At 41.0% G+C, this 24,561-nt stretch overlaps 1 protein-coding gene across 2 annotated transcripts in view; it reads right to left on the bottom strand.

The window, feature by feature from the left end:
* Positions 1 to 24,561, bottom strand: part of LOC148820629 (mannosyl-oligosaccharide 1,2-alpha-mannosidase IA) — a 214,072-nt gene that overhangs the window by 80,146 nt on the left and 109,365 nt on the right. For both annotated transcript variants that reach the window (XM_088932790.1, XM_088932791.1), the window contains exon 3: positions 3,273 to 3,388. In XM_088932790.1, coding sequence (XP_088788916.1) covers positions 3,273 to 3,388 — 116 coding nt within the window. The remainder of the gene's footprint in view (positions 1 to 3,272; positions 3,389 to 24,561) is intronic.

The following is a 24,561-nucleotide window of genomic DNA, read 5'->3' as shown; positions in this document are numbered from 1 at the left end:
TTGCTCTCTGGAAATGGATGTTTTTGCAACAAAACTCATTTCAGAATTTCATTGAACTGTGCTGCAACTTTGTGCGACCCTACATTATGAACCACGAACCAGCATGCTAATCTACGCGTGATGTGTTATAAATGCTCTAGACCGGTATTCCTCTATCTTCTTTGGACCAGAGATCACCTTCCTGAGGTTCATTTCTAATTTGAGGACTGTTTAGGGTGAAAGGGTCCACAGCAAGAACGCAAATCAATCTGTAATGTTAGTAAGGTAACAGCAGGGACTCAGTCCCACAGACCTGGGCTACAGTATTGTGTCCCTAGATGACTTCAAATCACTCTTGGCTCATGTGTTTATTGCAGGTGTGTGTCTTTCGTTTCCTGGCCTTACGTACTGTACAAAGGTAATGCATTAAATCAGTAAAACATTGTCACAAACCGTGTAGAGGTCCTAAAGAGGACAAGTGGAGAAACGGATCTTGCTCATTTGCACTGAACCACAGAACAAATGTTTTCCTAAAAAGAGAGATAACGTACACCTACGAACACCACCAATCTGCCCCCGACATTTCAAGAAAATATACTATTTAACCAAAAAAGCACACATTTTCCCTCTTCAATTCCGCTAGCTTATTTTAAAAGACAAACAATTCCTTTCAGCAATGGAATGAGCTCCTTACAACCCAGACTCCGAAGGCAGTCCATATTTGTGCCTGTAAAGAACTACATATGAGAGTGTCATTCCGGCAGCAGTGTTTGTCTGGACTCTGGTGCTGTTGGGACTATGTACTGTATTTTCCAGTCATTTGTTTCTAATGTAACCTTCTTTGGCCTTGCTGGCAAGCTTCTCTATTCCCTTGCTGTCACTATTTGCTTTAAGCAGTATGTTTCTTCACCCTGTGCTCACCTGAGGTGCTTTCCGGCCAGCAGTCATCTTACGAGCATGTCTTCTAACCCACAAAGGGGCTTGTGTGACAAAATCCCATCTCTGATCCATGAATTAACTATGGTTCAGCACCACAATGAAGCAAAGCACCCAAGGGAAATAAAGCACAGCAACAAGAGGAACACGCCTTCATACAGGGAGAGCCATTCGTCAGAACATGGGGGGATGTTCTTAAAACTGATCCACTGGTATCAGGTGATTTGGGGTTGAACTACTAAATTAAATGAGCACAATGAGATGAATGACTTTCTCTGGTCTGCTATCTAATTTTATGGCTTAAGGTCTTAAAATCCACTTTAGACACCAAACACAGAACCAGGTACTGTATCTTGTTAGCGCACTGCTAGTTTAATTGTGCTATATGATGCCACACTGTTTGAATTTAAGTACTGAGAATGGACATAAACTGTTTTAATTATAACTTGAAGCATTTACAGTAGGAATATAAGAAGGAGTTACAACCGAGGAAGCATTTCAGCTCATCCAGTTTATTTAGTAGTTAGTAGCTTGATGATTCAAGGATCTTATGTAACCGTTTCCTTGAAAGGAGCCAGGGTGTCAGCTGCAACAAGCTTGTTCCATACTCTCGCAACCTTTTGGATAAAGGTTTGCCTGCTGTTCTCGGTTTTAAATGCACTTCCCTGTAGTTTCCACTTGTGTTTTCTGGGTTGAGTTTGTCAATGCAGTGAGCTGAGTTTGTCAATGCCTTTGAGGATTTTGAAATTTACTTGTATTGGATCCCTTTGGAGTTATCTCTGTTCAAGACTAAAAAGATCTAGTTTTTCAGTCTATAAGTATAAGACATTCCTGGAATGTCCTGGAAGTCCTGGAATGTAAACTGTATCTGTGAAGCACATAGCCAGTATGTAATGTATTTTACATGTAATGACTTAAAGCTGAAGTGCTCTTTCACCATTTAAAAAAAACAATAAGCCCTTTAGATTTATTTGGTTCTAACAGTAGGGATATTTCTATTTGGCCTGGGTTGATGGCCTCTGTTCCAAACAGTCAGAAGTATTTGTTGAAGAATCTGGCTTTCCTCATGTTCATTAAATCCCTTGTCACTAAAGCACAAGAAAAGAAGCCGCCTCTCACAAAAACAACACTGACTATAATCAAGGTCACCTTTTACTTGAAGTCAGAAAACTCCAGTCAATAAAGTAACCCAATTTAAGGTGAATGAAATTTAGGTTCAAAGGTTAATGTTATTATTCTTATTGACAAAAGCATTTAAGATGGGCTTTTTTGTACTTTTCATTAACATTATTTAATTTTTTATAATGATCCCTTCTGACATGCTTGGAAATGACAGGCATTACTGAAAGCAGAAAGGAACCTATTGAAAATATCTTAATTGGAAAATGGTATTTCCTTGCCTTTTTCTTTATGTACAAATCAAACTGACAATTGTTTTGAGCTAAATGCCTTATTTATCATGCCTGGATTAGATTTTTTGACTCGAGGAGAGATGTAACTATATTCTTTTTCTAATATAAAAAAATGTTGGACATTTTTTCTTTGCTTGTGCTAGTCTAAAACAGGCACTCCAACCTTTTTTGGACATTCTAACAGTTGTGCTACATAAACAATCTTCGTTATGATCCAGTTCTGACCTACAGAAGTTCTGTCCCAGTTCAATGCAGTCACTGCAAAACCTACATCAAGCACAGATTAAAATAACTTGATTTCAGTTTTCAATACATGCAAATATTTGGGGTCCCTTGATAGAAATACTGAAAATCCTAAAATATTTGGACAGTTTTGATGTTACTGAAATGGGATTTTTTAGGAACAAAGAATCAAGAAACCATGAAGACATGTACTGTAAATGAAGAGAGTATTTAGCGCTGGAAATGGGGAGTGCTTCCTTACACAAAGGGTGATGCCTTTTAGAGATACCCAGATACGTTACTTGAGAAACATCTCCCCTCACAATCTCCACCCCATTTTCCAACAAGCCTGTCTCTGACTTACAGTATAGCCTAGAAACAGGTCTTCACTTGACAGTAAGGAGCAAGAGGCACGGTATTCTCAGTGGGGAGCCCAGATTCTTCTCAGCAAAGATGTAACATCTGTGAGCCAGGCAGGTGAAGACTAGTGTGAGGAGTGGGGAATGCAGAGGTGGAGATACTGTGTGTGTGAGGTTGTGTGCGGGGGGGGGGGGGGGGGGGTTCATTAGCAGGTGTTCATTCCAATACAGCTCTTACCCACCAAACCGCCTCTCCCAGCTCTTCAGCTGCTGGTGCTTTGAAGACACCTTTAAAACCTGGAGACACACAGACTGGTCCACCAGGACCAGAACTGCCCACCACTGGGCTAAGAGGACTTCTTACCGAGTTCATATCCAGGTGCTGCTCCACCCACTCCTTCGCTTCTTCATAGTCCTCCTGCAGACCCATGATGTACAGAGTGTCCAGGGAATCCACAATAGTAGCCCCCTGCAGGCCTCCTGCAGGACACAAAGATCCCAAAATCAGAACAACAAGGGACTTGAGAAAAGATAAGATCTCAAGGGGAGGGAGACTTCTTCAAGCCTACATACAATATATTACAAGACCAGACTATATACAAGACCAGTAGGGCTCATGTGGAAATTAAGTTCAGAAGCAGTTGGGACAGAAAGCATCAGATTTCTAAGCATTACACAGGGAGTTTCAGTGGTCTTCAAACACCCCCTAGCCGCATTGCTTAAACCAGGTCAATGAGATATTTTGAGAAAACGTAAAATGTTTTCTATAGCACTAAATCACTAGAAACTTGCAGTGATGAAAAGCCCTTCTTTACACAAAGGCTTGCGGGAGTATGGAACAAGCTAGAAAATATCCTCAGGTCAATTAGCCACTAACTCACAAAAAAGCTTGATGGGCTAGATGGCCTAGTCGTTTCATTTAATTTTTATTATTATATTAGTACATTTCTTACATTTTTATCCCATTGTATAAAAATGCCAGCCAAATAAATATTATCTTATTCTTCCTTTGTTTGGACTGCCTTAAATTCCTGATTGTCACTGACTGAACACAATCCCATTTGATTCATGCAGCATCAAAGAAAACGCGGACGCAATCCCATCCAGGACTGTCGGTGTAAACTCCCCCTCCAGGGGATGACCCTGCCCGTCCCTTTGGGGAGTGTCCAGTGTGCCTGTATAGGACCTGCCCAGCTGTGGCAGCTGTAGAAGCCGGGACAGCTGGGACTACAAAGGCAAGGCCTCACCCTTCCACCAGGGCTCCGCCTCCACACTGGACACGCCCCCACGTGATGCCACAAGGTCAAATCCTAATCTCCCTTCATTCTGCCTGCCAATGTATAAAGATCATGCTTCCAGGTGAGTTGCCCATGCCGCAACTCACTGGTTCATCCTTCCTTGTGCGTGTCTGCACGTGAGGGGAGAGGGGGGTTCTGACAGTAAAGTCCTTACAGACAAGTTATCATTCAGGCAAGTTACATCAAAAAAGTTCACAAATTTGAATCATGCCTCTTCGCTGTCTTAATAAAGGTTTGTCTAAACTACTGAAAAAGAGGCAGGATAGATTTTTCGTTAGGACTCCGGACTTGACCTCAGAAAGTTGTGAGTTCAAACCCCAGAATGCACACTGTTCTTCACCGTTGACCAAGGTGCTTCTGCCCAGCTCAAAAAACAGGAACCTGCATTGCTCAACATTACTATCACTATGCATAGGAACCAACTGCAATTGGTTTGTTCTCATCCAGAGGGAGTGTCACACATTCAGTTTGATTGAAACCAAAGAATGCAGTGTGGCTCTGGGCTGTAAGTGCAAAGGGGTTTGAAGAGGACATGAGCTTAAACCTCAATGAATAAAGAGCAACTGTTCAGCATGTGGTCTTGAGAAGGCACACCATACAATTACTTGGCAAGCCTGTAAACACGAAATACTGCTGAAGGTTTGGATAAAGAAAAAACATGTCCCACTCAGACAAGAAATCAAAGAAGGCTTTGGCACACACCTCCAGCCTAAAATGCCAAATTAAGACAAAAAACAGGATGACAAAACAGGCCGTCATTTTGATGAAAATGTCACACATTTTCACTTGGGTATAGCAGGGATTTAATAAAGGTTATGAAAATAGAATCTTTTTTCAATCCGTACGACGGATTGCTTTTATTCCCAGGGTAATGTGTTCCTAATGGCTAGGGCTTAACGTTTTAATGATAAAAACACAGTCAAGCTGAAGTTGGAAGAAACCATTACACAGCATTTATCACTTCAGGGTCCTAGACAGCTCCTGTAACAAAAAAGGAAAGCTCAAAAGAAGAGGAATGCTGAAGCAAGACCCATTCCACAAGCACAGTGCTTTCAGGCTCCTCTCTACCCCAATCTTATCTCTTCGGCTTCGAGGTGCTGCAGCGACAACGAAGACAGGCCATCTGTCTTGTCATTTACATCAACTCGACCAGCTTTAAAATCAGCTGGCTTAAGCTTTTTTTTTTTAATCAGGATTTCCTCTGAACAACATCTGAGTTACAGTAGCGCTTTTCAGATTATCTGCGGAGAAAACCTTTTCTCCATATTTTGCTCCGGTCAGCAGAGGTTTTATGCTTTGGAAGGTTTTGGCCCATGAGAGGAGAAATAGATTGTCGCTCAAGAAGGTGGAACTTCGCACGACTCTGCTGGAGAATAGCGTCACAACACTGGATGACCGTGAAGCACATTTGAACCATTCAGGGAAAGTCCTGACCTGACGAGATGAGACACAGACGGCAAAAACCAGACGCTCCGTGCTTAATTGCTCACAAGGGTTTGTCTCAGAAACAGATTTCTTGGCATTCGGAATGTTTGACCATTAGGGACACGTCTCTTCCTCAACTCGAGCTTCGGGGAAAAGGAGAAAAAAAAACCTGACAGATTCATTTATAATCTCCCTGACTTGCAGTCTCGGCCCTTCTCACTTGTGGAAGAAAAAAGCTTTTCTCACATGGACCCCTGATATTTATTTTTTATTGTATTGGGGGAAAAAAACTGGCAGGCTTCAGAGACCATAACCTCACAATGAAGGTGACCTACAAACTCTGTAGAAGTTCTCAGTGTGTGAAGTGAGGCATCTCGTTTATTTCAAAGACACCTGACTGTTTCAAATATTTATGCCTCCATGCAAAGTAAATTTTCCTTTACCCTCCTACACATTTTTTTGCTACATTTTCCTGACTGGTTGTAAGTGCAATAAACTAGAGAAAGATGCTATGATGATTGATTAGTGACAATGAATGCAAGGATGATTGAATGAATCAGTAAATCTATGTTTTGAACAAGTCCCAATGTGCAGATTAAAGATTTCTATTGATTTCCCAGCTTTCCACTGCAAGTAACGTGAAGTGAAGAGGATGCATTTTATAGGCACAATAAATTAAAAAGCTCTTTGATGATGTGCAAATCATAGGCAGCTTTCACTGATACCAATTGATATTGAATTTCCCTTTGCTGAAATGAGGCTAAACTAGTCATTATGATGCACTCAAAACAAATAGAAAGCTGTAAAAGATGCATAATTAAAAAGATTAGGAACTCAAAGTATATGTTTATTTTTTTATTTTTGACTGCCTCTCCTATGTACATGCATGAAAATGTATACTGCCCCGCTTTGAGAGCAACAATTTGGTCCCATTGTAAAGTTTTTGTTTTTACTGGCTTATGCATACGGCTCTTCGGACCTTCAAATAAATTAGCTAAATGAGCTACAGTAGAGGAGCAGAATGGTCTCCTCTTATTAGAGACCTTTTTTATGACATTATTTATTTTATCTTGTTTTCAACAGGAGTTTACCCACCTTTCAAAAAAATAAAAGGCCCATGGGCAAAGTACGCTCCAGCTCCAATGTGATACATGAATGCACATGTCCAGTCCAGATCACAAGCACCTGGGCCTTCAGTGTTCTTGGACCAAGAAAGAGCTCCACGCTGGAGACCAGAATATCTCTTTCCTTCCTTCAGAAGGAAGAAGTGAACAGTGCTGTGTCATGTGAAAGACTCAGCAATCCCAAATGTTGAATGCTAGTGCCTTGTTATGACAGGTGAATACCCTTTATGAAGCCCATGCCAGGAGAGTGCCTAAAGTGCACTAAGCATTGGCCTGATGTACTGTAGCAAAATACTGAGAGAAAGATTCTTTGTTGTCTTGTAATCTATGATCTACAGTACATACAGTACAGCACATACGTTTACAAAACAGACTGAAATTTTCCTGGTCTGGTTGCCTAGTAGGCCTACACAATGTCACACTGCATTTAGTCTGCTCACTGCAGCTCACACTGTTATCCTGGCTCTTCTGTCCTCGGGACTGGGCTGTAAACCTGCCCATACAGTCACAACAGATCACAATTTATACTCTTTCATACATAAATAGCCACCATGATTAGCTCATTCTTAGGTAAATGCTTAGCATTTTTTTAATTTAAATGTTCTATTATTTATAATTACAAATAATACTATTAATCTCTAAGCATTAATCACTTCTGATCATCTGATTTATTTAATGCTGAAAATCAATAACTAACCTGTACAATACTGTAAAATCAGTTCTGAACTTCTGCATGATGCATGAAGTGACCATTTGATTATTCAAGCCGGGATTTCTCAAAATAAAAAACATTGATTTCCTTTCTTCCTATCACACAAATTCATAGTTAGAATACAGATAGTAGGGCATTTCATTATGTTTTACTGTATTTCTCTTCAGATAGTGCTTATTATTATTATTATTATTATTATTATTATTATTATTATTATTAAATGTACAAAATAACTTTCATTCAAACTGACAGTCACTTTTAGCCATTCTAAACTACTCCAAAAGACAATGTCTATAATCAGTCCTTCATTCACATATTTTGTGCTGTCCCAGCTGAAGACAAATTGCACCTGTTACATACTGCATCTGTAAGACAGGGCACCTATCTGGGCTGCAGCTACAAGTGTGGTAGCACTTGACATTATTGTTCATGGGTTTCTAAGAGAAAGTAATTGATTCAGAATATACTCGAAGAGGTCAGTAGGCAAAGACAAGATGACAGTTCTCATCTGAACCACACTCCCCAGAGTTCAATTGGGAATGACCTGCCATCCTCTGTCAGCTGACCAATCAGAAGTAGACTATAAACCTGAAGGATGAGATTCCCAGAGAGCAGAGCTGAGATGAGAGATATTGAGTTTTTCGGATTAGAGACTTTTTTGAAAGTGGTTTTGTTTAGAAGCCAATAACCAGCTTAGCTGCTCGGCTATTTCTAGAGAGGGCTACACAAAGACATGGAGCTAAAACTCTGAGAGCATTTGATTTTTCTTTGTTTTGTTTTTCTTTTTTGTGCTGCAAATAGAGACCACTTTTTCATTTTACAGCTGGATTTCTATGTCACAATATTGACTCAGACTTGTTTGTGTACCATATCCAGATACTTAGGGAAAAAGCCAGACATTGGGACATACTATATTGGTAAACACCACATACTGTATAGTGCTTTATCTGGAATAGTAAAAAAAACTACTAAAACAGGACAGTTTCCTCTGTCAGCCACTTGAGCATATTGCTGACAAAAAAAGCCATTTTATACATAAAATCTAGAACATTAGAAAATTTGATGTAAAAATACGAAATTCAGAATTAGATATCTGGTTAAGTGGTGCTGCTTTCTACTGTGAGATGATGTTTCCTTAAAGGCACAATTTAAAAGATAACATTCATAGTTTCTGCTTACTTTTAAGACACCATTACCCTAAAAGGTTTTCTTTTGTAATGACTGATGTGTTGAAGAGCATGCTCTTGCTATTAATTAGCTCTTATTCATTGTCATAATTCACATGTTTGTACTGTATGTGCTCCTTTTATTCTATCAGGGCACTGTATTATTGTCCATTATGAGCACCCGCCTTGACATGCTCTCAACAGAGCTCTCCAAATGTGGCAGCACTATCTGGAGTCCTGTGCGCTGAATTGGAAAGAGAGTCAGGCCTTGGCAGGGTGTATATATGATCCTGTCTGGAAGATATTCATCCTTCGGAGTTCATTTATCACATGCTGCCATTAAAAAGTGCCCTAGTCAGGCTGTTTTCATTAGTGACCCCAGCTTAGTTCTCTTAGATCAATCTTCCTTCCCCCTTCGTACTCTCACTCAAAAGATTTAATACGATGCAGGACAGACCAAAAGAAATGGTACCGGTAAGTGGATTTATTAATGTGACCGATGAGTAAAAACAGAGTAAGTGTATTTTTATTTCTCAGAAGATTCCTAGCTTCAGTCTTCACATGGAATAAATGTATGTCTCGCACCAGTATTTTATGGAAGATGAATCATGGATCAAGTTCTGAAGTCTTCTCTAATGCATGGATGTTGGTCCCCTATGAGGTAAGCAGCTCATTTTGATCAGACCAAAACACATTTCTGTTTAATAAATCACAAACATAGACCCTTTTCTCCAACTCCTAAACCGCTTTCTCATTAAGTTTCTGTTTGTGCCTGAAGCCAAACTTGTTCCATAATTCCTCTAACAGTAAACTTTAAATGTACAATATAAAAGCCAAACTTAATAATACACTGCTTGTTACTGGCCTAGGGCACCACTTGTATACTGTAAAACACCCTATGAAATCTGTGCATTTCTTAAGTTTCAGCCTGAGCTGACAGATCCAACTCCAGCTACAGTCCTACAGATGGACACAATCAGACTGTGTCCTATTCACAGCCACTGACAGAGTCAATATGTTCTGCTGGATGCAGCTTAGTCACTGCTTGTCTTTCCCTGTAAGAGCTTGTATATTTAAGCAAACAATTTCAAATAGAAATTCACATTCAGAAAGAAGACACTAACATTTGCTTGGAACCCAATGCCAGATTCCCAATACGAATTTGCAGAGGAAAATGCTTTCAAAAATTTGAAAATTTGGAGGGTAACAGAGACCATATTGGCTGCAGCAAAAGTGTTGTGAGTTCCGTAAAAAAGCACAAATAGGTGTGAAGTGGTTTCATTTCACTGTTAAAGGGAAAAAGTCATACTGTAAACCTTGATTCAAATTCAAATTTAAACTTTATTATTCACCCCTAACAAAACACAGGGAATATATAGTATGTCTTATTCTTAATTCATTTTCTAACTGCTTCTTCCAGTTCAGGGTTGCAGGGGAGCTGGAGCCTATTCTGGCAAGCAATAGGCGCAAGACAGCATACACCCTGGACAGGACACCAGTGCATCACAGGGCACACACAGACACAAACACACACTCTCACACCAGAGCCAGTTTTCCCACAAGTCAATTAACTTATCCGTGTGTTTTTGGACTGTGGGATGAAACCAGGAAACCCTCAGAAACACAGGACGAACATACAAACTAACACACAGATAGCACCCCAATTCTGGAATTTAACCCGGGACCCAAGCACTATGTTTTATTTTTAATTGTTTTATCTTATTTGTAGTGGGAAAACCACTGACTGTACCCATCCTCAAACTCACTTGACTCACGTTTCATTCTTCTGATAACGTCATAATGTTATGTACATTAATGTACAAGAAAACAACCTGGAGACTACCTTGGAATATCAGGAAATAAAGTGGGGTGGGACTACATTCTATTGGATTGGATTCTTGTTTATCACAGAGTGCACAGACAATTTAGAGACACATGGAAGAGATCCAAAAAAAAACGCTGCTTCATTAAGGTACTGAAAATCAAACAAACCAGACAGGCCACAAATACCTTCTGTTATGTCACTGTGTTCTTATGTTCTAAGGATATAAGAGAAGGAACAAAGGCTTTGTACCTCCTTTGTACACATTCCATATGATAGAACAAAAAAACCAAATTCCTGTATCTCAGAAATGTTTTGTTTTTGTATCCTGTATTACTGGAGCATTGCACTGTATTCTGGGGCTGTCAATTCTTGGGTGATCTCTGAATATGCAGGGGTATCCAGAAATACCAGAACACCAGGCAGCCTCAGCGCTGACAGACATCAGCAGTGCTCTCTGTGCAGAGCAGCACCTGCCCCAGCTCAGTCAGCCAGCGCAGAAGCAACGCTACCGGGCCACGCACACTGGCCGAAGATGCAGCAAGTGAGGGAACTCTGGGAATGTAGGCAACAGACCAGGAATAAAGTGGATGAGACAGGTACCAAACTTCAAACCAGTTTAAAACACAACTACAGCAGCTAGCTGTGAAACCAAAAGCTTTTCTAAAGCTGTTTCCTTTAAGGAAATCAAGAAAAAGAGAAAGGGTACACCACACACTAAGGCAGCTTTGGGAAATACCTCCAGCTAGTTACAAAACAAGAGCTCACACATTAAGGTTTGGTGTTTTACATCATATCACTAAACAAACATCAAATTACAGAAACACCGTCAGACCCAATGAAATATTAATTGTACACTACATTGTAGCAACAACAGTAGCTAGCTTTAGGAAATTGCAGACATTTTCAGTATCAGTATTTACAGAATCTACAATATTTTCACACTCCTGAATCAGTGTTTCTCTAGTCATAAAGTTATTTGCAATAGGAATGTCACTTAAGAGGGTATTAAGAATAGCATGAAAAGAAAAGAAGAAACACACAGGCCCACTGAAATTGTGTTTTGTATCTTCTACTGCTACACAACATGCAGTTCTAATGAAAGATACTCAAAACTGTGCCCAGAATATCCTTTCAACAGTGACATTGGATATGAAAACACACACCAAACTGAAATACAAGTAGCAATGATATTTAACTAGGTTAGAATCCTTTAGGTGCTGGACAGGGACAGGATCGTTTGTCTTCACTCCTCCTGTAATGAGGACGAGTCAGATAACATCACCTAGTAGAGGAAGTATGGATAACCATGTGATAACCTTCACACACTGTCACTTCTTTTCAATACTTCTTTTATTTCAGGCTGCTCAAGCTGCATATTAAATAAGTAAGAAAAGCAAATGATGAGAACAGGCCATTCAGCCCATCAATGTACATTTTTTTCCTGTTCACTGATGTTTTCAGAGCAGAATCAAGGCTAGACCTGAAAATTCCTAGTGTTTCAGACACCACAACTTGTCTCAGTGATCCACTCTTTCTCTCCTTATAAAACCGCGTTTTCTGGTATCTGAAAGGACTACAAACACATTTCTAGCGATGTCCTTGTATTCCTCTCACTGATCTGAATTTGAAATATCACAACTTACGGTACGCTTCCAATATATCCAATCTCAGTATAGTCAACATATTCAATCTCATTATATCCCCTCTAATGTTCTGAAGAGCTCAATAAAACACATGTGATGATGTGTCTACATTTCAATGAATTCACGATCAACACATTTTTAATCAAATTCGCACGCAGGGCACACTCTATCTGTAGTCAGAATAATCAGGTTTTCACCTTCTTTATCAATATGTATAACACTTTTCTAATATAGTATACTGTATAAGGACAAAGTCATGAAGATTTAGAAAGTAAGACAATCCTCTGTCACATGACTATCAGAAGCAAAAATACGAGACTGGTGAGAAAACATTTTCACAGGTTTCTTTTTTCAGGTCACTTCTTTTGTTATGAGTCATATCAGGTAGTAACTTATTCAATGCAATACTGAGGGGTTAGTGCAGGGGCCACAGGTTCAATTCTTGGAGCGCTATCTGTGTGGAGTTTGCATGTTCTCCCTGGGTTGTGTAGCTTTCCCCTTGGTGCTGTGGTTTCCTCCAACAGTCTAAAGACATGCTGGTACACTAGGTTGATTGGCTTCTATAAAATTGGCCCTTTTGTGAGATTGTGCCCTACAATGGACTGGCATCCTGTCCAGAGTGCATTCCAGAAAGCAATGGGCACAAAGTGAGATAGGCTCCGGGACATTATGACCTGAATTGAATAAGCAGTGATTGAAACTGACAGTGATGATAATAATACAGAGCCAAGCCACAATAAAATGGGCACTTCTGACCTAGATATGCATGGTCTATATACTGTAACACAACTATGAAGCATAAACAGGAGCAGACACAAACATAACAGGATGTGGTAGTGTGTTCCTGTGTGTCATGCAGGGCTGCAGACACATCCACCCACGGGTGTTAGACCATGCGGGGAAATTAAACCATTTCCCTTCGGTATAGATTTTGTATGAGGAGCTCAATGTAGTGATTGCTGCTTCACACTGTTGTAGAAACCCTGGATATCTTGTTTAATTAAAGATGCAAACACAACAAGAGCCAACAAATGCCACTATTGATGGAATTGATAAAATGTCCTATGGGCCTTATCAAGCTGTTATAATCACAAGAGGCACAAACGTCGTAACTATAATTACTTTATTACAGCAGCCTTTTGTAATTCCTATTAGCAATGTCCATCATCTGATCTAGTTAAGTCCCACACAAAGGCAATTACAGACGAGGTCAAAGATCAGTTTGTATTTTAAATTGCCTTTCAACAGTCTGCAGTGGCATTCTGTAAAACCCTTATTAATTACCTTAATTTCTCATTCATAATCTCAAAAATGTGCCTTGTCTTCAAATGGTTTGTGAAGCGGCTTGAGCTTTTCTGAGCAGCACATTTCCAATGGCATAAGGCTGCAGTCTGTCGGGGGACTTGCTTTTCCTGCTCTGTAGCCTAGGGACTGAAATACAACTGCTGCCTGCACTGCCTATTACAGCTCGCACACCTGTCCGATCATTCTGCAAGGTTCTGTTTTTCCACACTGAATCCCATTGAGAACTGCTTCGGCTATAGTTTTCATTTCTCAGACTCAAACAATACCCACCTAACGTCGAGGGATTGTCTTATCGAGCGGATATGTGCATCCGTCCTCTATTTGTGCCCCCTCAAACTAGGGGGCATTGCTGTGGAGGCTCCCGAAACATCAGGACTGCCCTTCGAAAAGCTTGTCTTGGGAAAGGCCGTCACAAGCCCAGACTGGCACACTACAGCTTGGTACAAATCGCGCTGCTCTTGGGGAGTCGGGCCGAGACTAAAGCAACCAGGAACATTGCTGGCCTTGCAAAAACACCCCCTTGAACTGCCACGATACAAACTGAATCCCCTCCTTCTCGAGCCAAGACTTCTACAAGAATGAAAGGCGAACAAGAGCGCGCAAGGTGAAATGAAGAGACTGCCACATTTAAAATGGAAAACGGGAGCCTTCTTCGGACGAGCGTGTCTGAAACAGAGCAATCAGCCATGTTATTGAAGCTCGTCCCCTAACTTCCTTGGGAGCACCAGCTTGATGAGAGTCTGATGTCATGACCTGTAAGCAAGCATACTGAGCTATTGTGCATGGGCCAAAAGACTGATTGATCACCCTTTATATGTTCTTAGATTGTTAGGCAAATTAAAGACAAATGTACAGTATGGCAGAACTTTGGAAAAGAAACTGGGGAAAGTGGGGGAGGACAGTGGCACAGTAGTTAACATTGTAGCCTTGCAGTGCTGGGACCCTATTTTCAATTCTGGACCTGGGGTGCTGTCTGTGTGGAGTTTGTATGCTCTCCCTGGGTTCTTGTGGGTTCTTTCCATTTTTCTGGGTGCCCCAGTTTCTTCCCACAAGCCAAAGTCATACTGGTTGGTTAACTGGCCCTGGTGTGAGTACGTGGGTGTCCTGTGATGGCCTGGCATCCCCTTCGGGGGGTATCCTGCCTGGGGTCTGGTGTTTGCTGAGCTCCGGCTCTCCTGCAACCCTGTGTTTGATAAATCTGTTAAAAAAAAAGATGGAAGGATGCGAGGAAACCATCACGATGCCCTGCAATTTTAGCATGATTAATCATCACTTCTCTATGCTGTACAGTCCCTGCAGAGACTGCACCTGTGGATCCTTAGTCTGCCCCTGGCTCCCACAGACTGACTATAGTTCTGAAGCCCCACTGCACTGCACATTTACTCTATTGGTTTTACACTCCATTTATTGTATTTCTGTATTGTTTCCAGCACTATGTAATCCAATGAACTTTCTACCTCATTACACTTCTACAATTTCAAATTGTGTTTTCAACTGGATTTTTAATGCACTGCATTTTCTTAGCATGTTACCTTGGATAAATGCCCTGCCCAATTAGATACATTAGACTGAAAAACGCAATATATAACAGCACAGAGGGGTTTTCAGCTCGGCGGACTGGATGAGTCTTTCCAGTTCAGACAGCCTTGTGGCCAATCAATTTGTCTGCACTCTCGGCACCTCAAGACAGAATTCTCTGGCCGGCACCCTCTCTCGCTGGCCAGCTGATTTCTTTGTACTGTAAATGCGATTCCTTGCACAATGGGGGGTGTTTCTGTTTTATCTCCGCATCCACTCAAATTTAGAAAAAACATTACAACAATAGCAAAACAAATTTAAAAGGAGTGACAGGTGTGTTTTTCTTACTCTTTCCCCAGTGATAGTTTGAGAGAAATACATATCAAGAAATGGGAAGTTATCAGAACTTTGTTTTGTGCTCTGTTTCATTATGTACAGTATATGCCATGACCTCTTGTTTTAATAAAAGATATTTGTCTTATCTACAGGACACTCGTATTTTTTCAGCTTGCAACAATTCTCTGACCACAAACAATAACAGTGTTAAAAATCAGCAGGACAACCTTTGAATTCTGAAATTGCAGGAATTGATTAATATGGAAATGTTCATGCTGAGTGTTGTTGGCTGGACTTTTGGTGCACTTTGCTTGGCACCAAAGTGTGGCTTCTAAGAGCTGGTTACTGGAAGAAAAAAAGGAGTTTCCAAACAACACAAGGAATTTCTTTCCTTCTTGTATGACTTCTTAGTGTACAGACAGTTTTAAAGTGGTCTAGAAAATTCAGGGTGGAAAGGGCAAAACCCTCAGAAACTACCTGAGGGGAAAAAAATGATTCCACCCATCCTTTGATGCACCCTGGACAGGTTGCCAGTCAAAAGCAGGGTAAATATTTTCTCTGAGGCAAATTACCATAACAGTACTGTATGTCTTCGGACTGTTAGAGCACTCTGTGAAAACCCTCACAGACGTGTGGAGGACAGACAACATCCAGACAGATAGCACCCCAAGAATTGAACCTAGGATCCCAGCACTGCGAGGTAGCAATGCTAACCACTACATTATTAAATTTCAAAATTTCACTTCTGTGCAAGAAACACCCACCTACAGCGTAGGTCTTCAGTTGTTGTGAATAATTATCAAGCATTTACAAAACTCATCCTCATTTATTTGTTACCATCAAAAGCAAGACGTTTTCAGGCAAACAGCAAAGCGGATCATTTGCACATTTTAAAAAATGTGTCCAAGTTTAAAAGAACAAGAATGGGGAACCTGTTTAAAATGTGAATTTAAATTAAAATTGGTTAGATGAAATCTCTTGGTGTACCTGTGATATGAAAAAATTGTAATGAGCAGTTATTACAAAAAATACCAAACAATAAACATGACACACTAGTCTTTTTTTTATTGACTTCTGTCTTGAAGAGAAGTTAATTTGTGCATATAAGATCTCAGATCCTCACTTCTCCTTAAAAAAGACACACACACAGCAGTGTGCCTGAGTCAGAATATGTGATTTATTTCCTGATCTAGAAATCGATCGCACTGCTAAGGAATGCGATAATGCAACACAGTCCTATTTATTTCCATACCGAGACAATGCTGTGCACAGAGTTTCTGCAGGTTTTTGGAGCTATGTAAATAATGGTCTTTAAATCTACCTTTGTTACTAAAAGCTGTAATACATTACAGGGGAAATAATGGCTCCCTCGGGCTTTCAGAATCACAGCAAAGGCACAGAGCTCATTTTTTAATGTTAAAACTGCCTTGTTGTATACTGCCTTGTTGGAGACAAGGCAGTAGATCCTTGTAGATCCCTATAGTCCCACCTGTACTAATACTGCACAGCCACCTGGGCAACACAGAACGTTTCTAACAGTGAAAGAAGAGAACTGTGGGTGAAGGATCATGAATAACTAATGCCCATAAATCTGAGGCCATGTATAGGAAATAAAATGGACAAAGTGTGGAACGGTGGTTAATAATAATAATAATAAAAAATTCCATACACTTATATAACGCCTTTCTGGACACACCACTCAAAGTGCTCTGCAGGTCATGGGGACTCCCCTCCACCACCACCAATGTGCAGCCCCACATGGATGATGCGATGGCAGCCATAGTGCGCCAGTACACTCACCACACACCAGCTATCAGTGGGGAGGAGAACGGAGTGATGAGGCCAATTCATAGATAGATAACTAGGAGGCCATGATCTTTAAGGACCAATGGGAAATTTGGCCAGGACACTGGGGTAACAGCCCCAACACTTTTCAAGACACACCCTGGGATTTTTAATGACCACAGAGAATCAGTTTTTTTACGTGTCACCCAAAAGACAGCGGCTTTTTACAGTACCGTGTCCTCGTCACTACACTGGGGCATTAGGACCCACACAGACCCCACACAGACTGCAGGGTGAGTGCCCCCTATTGGCCGCACTAACACATCTTCCAGCAGCAACCTTAGTTTTTCCCAGGAGGTCTCCCATCCAGGTACTGACCAGGCTCACACCTGCTGAGCTTCAGTGGGTTGGCAGTTGTGAGCTGCAGTGTGATATTGCTGCTGGCTGCTTAGCATTGCCGACTTACAGCACTGGGGCTCTGGGTTCAATCCCGGACTTGGGGTGCTTTCTGCATGTTGTGTGTTTGTTCTCTCCATGTTCACGTGGGTTCCCTCTGGATGCTCTGGTTTCCATACTGGTAGGTTAACTGGCTTCTGGTATAACTGGCCCTGCTGTGGGTGTCTGTGTTTGTGTCTACGTGTTCCCTGATATGACCTTGAGCCTGTTGCTTGCCAGGATAGGCTCCGGCTCCCCCGTGACCCTGAAATGTATGAAACAGTTAGAAAATGGATGGGTGGCGTGCACCTCATCCAGCAAACAATGAACTCCGAATTATCTTGACGCTTTGGGGGCAGCTCAGTATAGCCCTGTATAATTTTAACAATGTTAACTTCACTCGATTTCCATTCCATTCCACTACACCTCCAAGCATTCGGCTTGCTTCCCTGCACTGTATAGATACTGTCTAGATGAGGACAGTGATGAGTCAACAGAATCACTTCGATCTTTCTCCTACATTACTTCTGCTGTTCGTTTCCAATGCACACTTCTGCTGCCTGCAAATAATATGATGGGAGTCGCAATCTGACATCCATCACAGAACGAAACACACAAAAACAATCTGAGCCAGAGACCAAAAAAAAAGAAAGGAAACAATTTGGTAACGGAAAACAAAGCAGACAGAACACAAATAAGACAACTCAGTTTCCCATGCTAAGTACACAGGTTCTCAATACATACACTACATTTTCATAGGTGACATCTTCAAAATGATTAGTCAGACCAAACTACAGGATTTAATCTCCACACTCGCTCTTCTCATTTCTTGGTGATTTCAGTATCGCTCAGCACAAAAGGCACCCATTTTGTACAAGTCAGTACAATTAGCCAGCAGCCATATCACCCTGCAACTCACAACTGGCAACCCACTGAAGCTAAGCAGGTATGAGCCTGGTCAGTACCTGGATGGGAGACCTCCTGGGAAGAACTAAGGTTGCTGGTGGAAGAGGTGTTAGTGAGGCCAGCAGGGGGCGCTCACCCTGCGGTCCATGTGGGTCCTAATGCCCCAGTATAGTGACGGGAACACTATACTGTAAACAGGTGCCGTCCTTCGGATGAGACGTAAAACCGAGGTCGTGACTCTCTGTGGTCATTAAAAATCCCAGGGTGTTTTTCGAAAAGAGTAGGGGTGTAACCCCGGCATCCTGGCCAAATTTCCCATTGGCCCTTACCAATCATGGCCTCCTAATAATCCCCCTCTATGAATTGGCTACATTACTCTGCTCTTCTTCCCACTGATAGTTGATGTGTGGTGAGCATTCTGGCGCACTATGGCTGCCATTGCATCATCCAGGTGGATGCTGCACATTGGTGTTGGTGGAGGGGAGTCCCCATTACCTGTAAAGCGCTTTGAGTGGAGTGTCCAGAAAAGCGCTATATAAGTGTAAGCAATTATTATTATTATTATAATCAGATACAATGACTCACGCATCACCTCCATATGTTTGTGTTGTAATCATGCTGCTGCTGCTCTTTTCAGAAACAAAGGGAGTTTGCATTGCTCAGGTGCACAAAGGTCAGGCATAAGCACCTGAAAGCACAAGAAGATCATGACCCAATATGCAGAAACTCTCAAAAATAAGGAATTTGGATGGTTCAGTATTCTGTTTGTAAAACACAGGTGACTTACAGTACCACTGCTATTGGTGTTGCAATAACTTTGCAGATCAGCCTCTGCCCCCATCCCATTGGGGTCATCATGACAAATCAGATGGGAGGTTTTCCAGAACACAACATAACTGACTAAGGTACCAGCACAACAAGTCAATTGGCCTGCTAGCCAATTCATGGAGTCAGCACCTACTGTACACCGGTACAGTTCTGCTCAGGCCTGATTGAGGTAAACTCACCGAGAGACAAAACAGACTTGGAAAAAAATAACCAATTTGGTTGGAGTCTATCAGTGGTTTGGTTGTGTTTCAGGTTTGAACAGTCGCAGTTTCCACTTTTCATAACATGGCTCACAGGGCTTAAGCTCATTAAAACTCACAATGCCCAGAAAAAGTAAAGTGAAAATGTCTTTATTGCTGTTCACTCTTCACACAAAAACTTACTTTTCCAAAAACCCAATCACCAACTTCCACCTTGAAGTCCTTTACAGTATATACCAAACAAATGTAATTACCCCTGTGAGAAAGGGCAACTCAACTCTACCTTTTATCCATAAATTAACTAATAATTACCAAATTCACCCTATATGGGCCAAGTATTGAAGCTATAAACTAGAGCTCTCCTGACCCATTCTTCCACAAACGGCAAATTTGTATTTTCTTTGGGAAGTTTTGTTTTCAACAGAGAAGTTGGGTAGTGAATATCAGCAGGAACCATCTTGTAGCATTTGTCAAAGGAAACCCTCCTCTGTCTGTTAGGATGAGGGAACCGTGACCTTAACTCTGAAAGTGCTAGGGTTGCATGGAGCTGTCTCTGTGCCTGGTTGAAAATACAAAAAGAATTTAAAAAAAGTGTGAAAGCTACAAATAATTATAGAATAATAAGGTTTTGCTGGCATGAAACCAGAAATGAATGACAGTGGAGAATCAATGAGGAGAAGGCAAACTAAAAATAAATTCACATCTAATTGTCAATTTACAACAGTTTCTTGCATATATGAATACTGTTTTACGTATTAATAAGAAATTGAATTTTTTTGCCCTAAGGTGGAAAACATGCCTGCTGCCATGGAAATTAATAACGCACCTCTTCAGAATCTACTGCATGTTCCCTGATGACTTCAATTCCAGCCATTATTCCTGAGGCCAATTAAAAAGGGAAAGTTGGAACCTGTTGAAAGCAGGTGCTAGGTTTCTGTTCCTCTGATCAATTAATCTTAAATCACAGGAAGGGCAGAATGTAGCGCAGGAAGCAAAAGGAGCTTAATTAGTGGACAAGGACAACAGTTTTTCTCATTCATTTTCACACACACGTACACAACACAAAAAAATAACTGCAAGTAATTAAGTACTTCTTACACATGGGATAATACAAACTGCCTGAGCCTGTATCTAGTTAGAAGCTTCCTGTCATTACAACACTCCCTTTAGTAAAAAAACAACCGCGTCTTTTCTAGAGATTTAGTGCTGTATTTTCTTCCTTTTTGCACAGTTCAAAAGATTTCTTCAAACATGCTCAGCAGTGCAGGAATACTGTTTAATAATCAAGGAGTATGCCCAAATACTGTTCAAGTTTTTTGTGTGAACGCGAGTTCACATTATCTCGGTATCTAACTGATTTTAAAAGAACCTATGGACACTTTGGTCTCCTACTGAAGAAATGTGATTTATGTGATTTGTGACAATCACGTCAGCTGAACATAAAAGCAGACTTAAGTATATGAGAGTAATAAGGACAACTCCTAAGGAGCTGCTAACACTTAAGAACAATGGAGATTGAACTGTAAGTGTCTGGGCAAAATATCTGAGTTGCATGAACACAAAGATCATGAGAAAGGTTACAACTGAGAGGAAGCCATTTGGATTTTCAAGGATCTCATGCAGCTGTTTACTGTACTTGACGAGCATGAGCTTCAACAACTTGGTTGGGTCACACTGTCACATCGTCACTTCCAAAGAGCTCTGCTCTGCTCAGGGACATCATGATTTTTATTCACAGTTGAAATTGGAAAAAAACAATACTCAGTCCCCATATTGTGCTCCCGTATGATGGCACTACAGAAATGGAAGTTTATAACAATGCCAAAGCCCTCACCTGGGTGAAGAAGCAGGGAATGTCTTTGGACATTCAGTCCTCTTTTTATTTTATTTTTCATCTGCGAATCCAAAAATACAACAAGTCCTTGGAAAAGCTTTTGGAATGTGACGTCTACAAAACAATTAACCGTGAAAAATGTCTTGTTTTGCCTTCCCTCAATTCCTGATCCTCTTTGTCTTCTAACCTGCTAAGCACCTGCTGAGCTCTGGCCTCAATAGCCCAGTCTGACACCTGACTCGCTAATGGACTGTCAGCAACTCCTCCCCCCCTTCTCCTATCAAACAAACCAGTGGGCAGTGGGCGCAATTAATATTTTCCGCTTCGGATCGCCAGCTCCAGAGCTAATGGAACTGTGGGTCTCCCCTGGCCACAGGCAAGGCTCAGGCAGCAGGCTTGTCACAAGGAGGAAATTGATTCTGGTCACCTCCCCTTCCTTATCCAGAGCTACTGCACACCTCACTGCTGGGAATTTTATATCCACGGGCATGGGGTGAAAAACACAGGAGTCCAACTACTGTAACTACAGCCCCCAGAAGTTCTGCGCACTTCCATTTATCTCTCACAGGTTACTGACTGGTGAGCAGAGCTGTAAAATAAATAGATGTGTGATAACTATTAAAAGATTAAGCGCCCTGCAAACTCATTTTCTCCTGGAGTTGAACCACATAAGGATCCCATGAAAAAAGAAAGAAAAAATCCCTGTCAGCATGCTGAGGCAGGGGACAAAGGCAGATGGACTGCAATGGGGCTCGATCGATAGATATAAATTGTACACAGAGAGAGATGAGATGAGATAGACTGACATGGAGAATAACACACAGAATGGAGAAGGAGAAATAGAGATGGAGAGATATGGGAAAAACACAATTCCACAGTAGAAAGACCGAAAAGAAAAGACGGGGACATCAAATCACGAAAATGCTCTTGGAAGTGGAAAAAAGGGTGGAAAAGTAAAAAAATCCTTATACTGTACGTTCAACACAAAAAAGTGAGTTTTAAACAAAAGTTCAAGTGCAAGTGAGATCCAAGTCTTGCTAATTTCAACTACCTACAATGCCGAGAAACTGTTTGTGAACCCACTAGGTTGGTCTGTATTCTTATATTGCTTAACACCTAATACATAATTAGATCTTTCTGAGATTTCTAAGAAAAGGTTAACACAACCTGACTTAACATTTATCAACCAAAAAACGACTCAACCAAAAAAAAAGTGGTCTATCTAACTAACAAAATGATCCAACAGCAAATATCCTACTGTTAATACATTTGTGTGCCCTTAGGTTACTTGTAACTTGTGGCACCTTCTTGAGCAGCAATGACTTCAACTACTCCTTTCCTGTAACTGTTTATCGGTCTCCGCTATCGGCTTTATGAAATCTGGATTATTCTTCCTCACAGACCTGCTTCAGGTTGGTGACACTTGAGAGTTTCGTTGCATGAACAGCTCACTTCAGGTCCTGTCATAACATTTTGGTGGAATATAAGTCAGAACTTGGTCCATCTAAAGTGCAAAATTTCTTTTTTTCAGCAATTCTGTTGTACATCACTTTGTATGTTTTAAAATCATTGTCCTGCTGCATGACTGACTTTCATTTGGGTTACATTGGCCTGATATTCTCCACCGGAATTTGCTGATACAATGCTGAGTTCAAAGCTCCATCAATGATGTGCAGGTTCTGAGGCAGCAAAGCAGACCTAAAGCATCACATTTCTACCACCATGCTAGGTAATCTAATCTAATGTTTTTGCCACGCAGAATGTTTCTAATCTTGGCCCAAAAGTTCAAGTTTTTTACTCATCTGTCCGGAGAACAGATAAGAACTCCCTCCAGTAGTCTTGTGGACCAATTGACCAGGTGCTCTGTGGTGAACTTAAGAAGGACAGCAATGTTCATTCAGAGAACAGTGGTTTCTTCCTGGCTATCTTCCATGACAAGCTTTCCCATTCAATCAGATGGTATGTGTGAGCTCTTAATGCAAAGATATTTAAAACACCAGCCTTTCAATGTACATTAGGAGCTGAATGAAACTCTGAATCAAGTCAAAACTTGAATGACAGAATAAAAATAATTTGAAGTGGATTCTTGTAAGTGGAGCAGCAGCTCCTTACAACAGAGACCAAGGAGTGACTAAAGGAAAGCTCAAGAAACAACAGTCTCTGACCTTCCATCAAAAATTCAATTAACATATCAGTCAGGAAGAAAACAAGCCCTAATATATAAATATTCCATTTTTAAATCATATATTAAATTAATATTATAGACAGACTGGTATGCTAAGCATACAATTACGAACTGTAAACTTAAGATGTGGGTTAGATATATGGACAAACATGCATATACAGTAGATAAAATGAACTCCCTTTTAAATCAGGGCAGGAATGAAGAGCAACAAGTTCAATGAATTGTGGGCAGGAATATTAATTAGCTCATCAGCCAATCACAACTCAGCAACGGATTGAATGGTAAGTCACTGTTTTGAACATATGAGGGATAGTAGCCATGCACAGATGTCCAACAATTTTTAATAGCTCATCTGCATTACATATTCAACTTTGACCACTAAGATCTGACCCCTCTAAATCCGAGAATGAGCATGAAAGTGTATTTGACTTCTCCAGTAGCATTGTGATTGGATAAAGAACCAATTAAAACTTGTACCCACAAAAGACAGACATTAACAAGAAAAATGTTACTAGGGGATATGACTGAATCACAGGATTCTGATGCCACTAAAAGGGTTCAGGTTACTCCCTGACTGCAGCGCACAAGGGACACCCAGCATAGCAAAGAAAGAAAAAAGAGGCTTTGCTGTTTAAATTAATTTCCAGCAGCATGTATCACTGCTGCAAACTGTTAAGTACACAACACCGAGGCCTGACGAAGCAGGCCCCAGCCTTCTCCTCGTTTTAGTGATTACAATAAAATATGACCCAATCCCCTCTAATCTTTCTTCTTTCCATACATTTGAAACCAGTTTTCATTATCTTAGCTTTAATCCCCTGCAAGTCTCAATGATGTGTTTCATTGGTAGTTTTTTTTTCTAAATCCATGGGAGGATTTGACGAGGGTAGAAGCTGCTTTAGGACAAATATCATCCTTCTGCATTACAAGGGGTTTATATTCAGCTCAACGGGAGCATTCTAATAAATTAACGGGCAAATCCAGCAGCGCCGGCGTCAAGCAGTTTATCCTAAATCTGCCGAGCTGAGTGATCACTGGCAGACCACAACCACACGCACTGCTTTAGCCCGAAACAGCTGGGAGGCTCAAAGGCTTGTCCCAGCACCAGCTGCAGACTGGGTTCGGGTT

This window comes from Atractosteus spatula, chromosome 14 (genome assembly GCF_055471065.1).
Source record: "Atractosteus spatula isolate fAtrSpa1 chromosome 14, fAtrSpa1.hap1, whole genome shotgun sequence".
In the NCBI taxonomy this organism is placed as follows: domain Eukaryota; kingdom Metazoa; phylum Chordata; class Actinopteri; order Semionotiformes; family Lepisosteidae; genus Atractosteus; species Atractosteus spatula.
The sequence above is the reverse complement of the archived record's forward strand: the minus strand, read 5'-3'. Positions and strand labels throughout refer to the sequence as shown.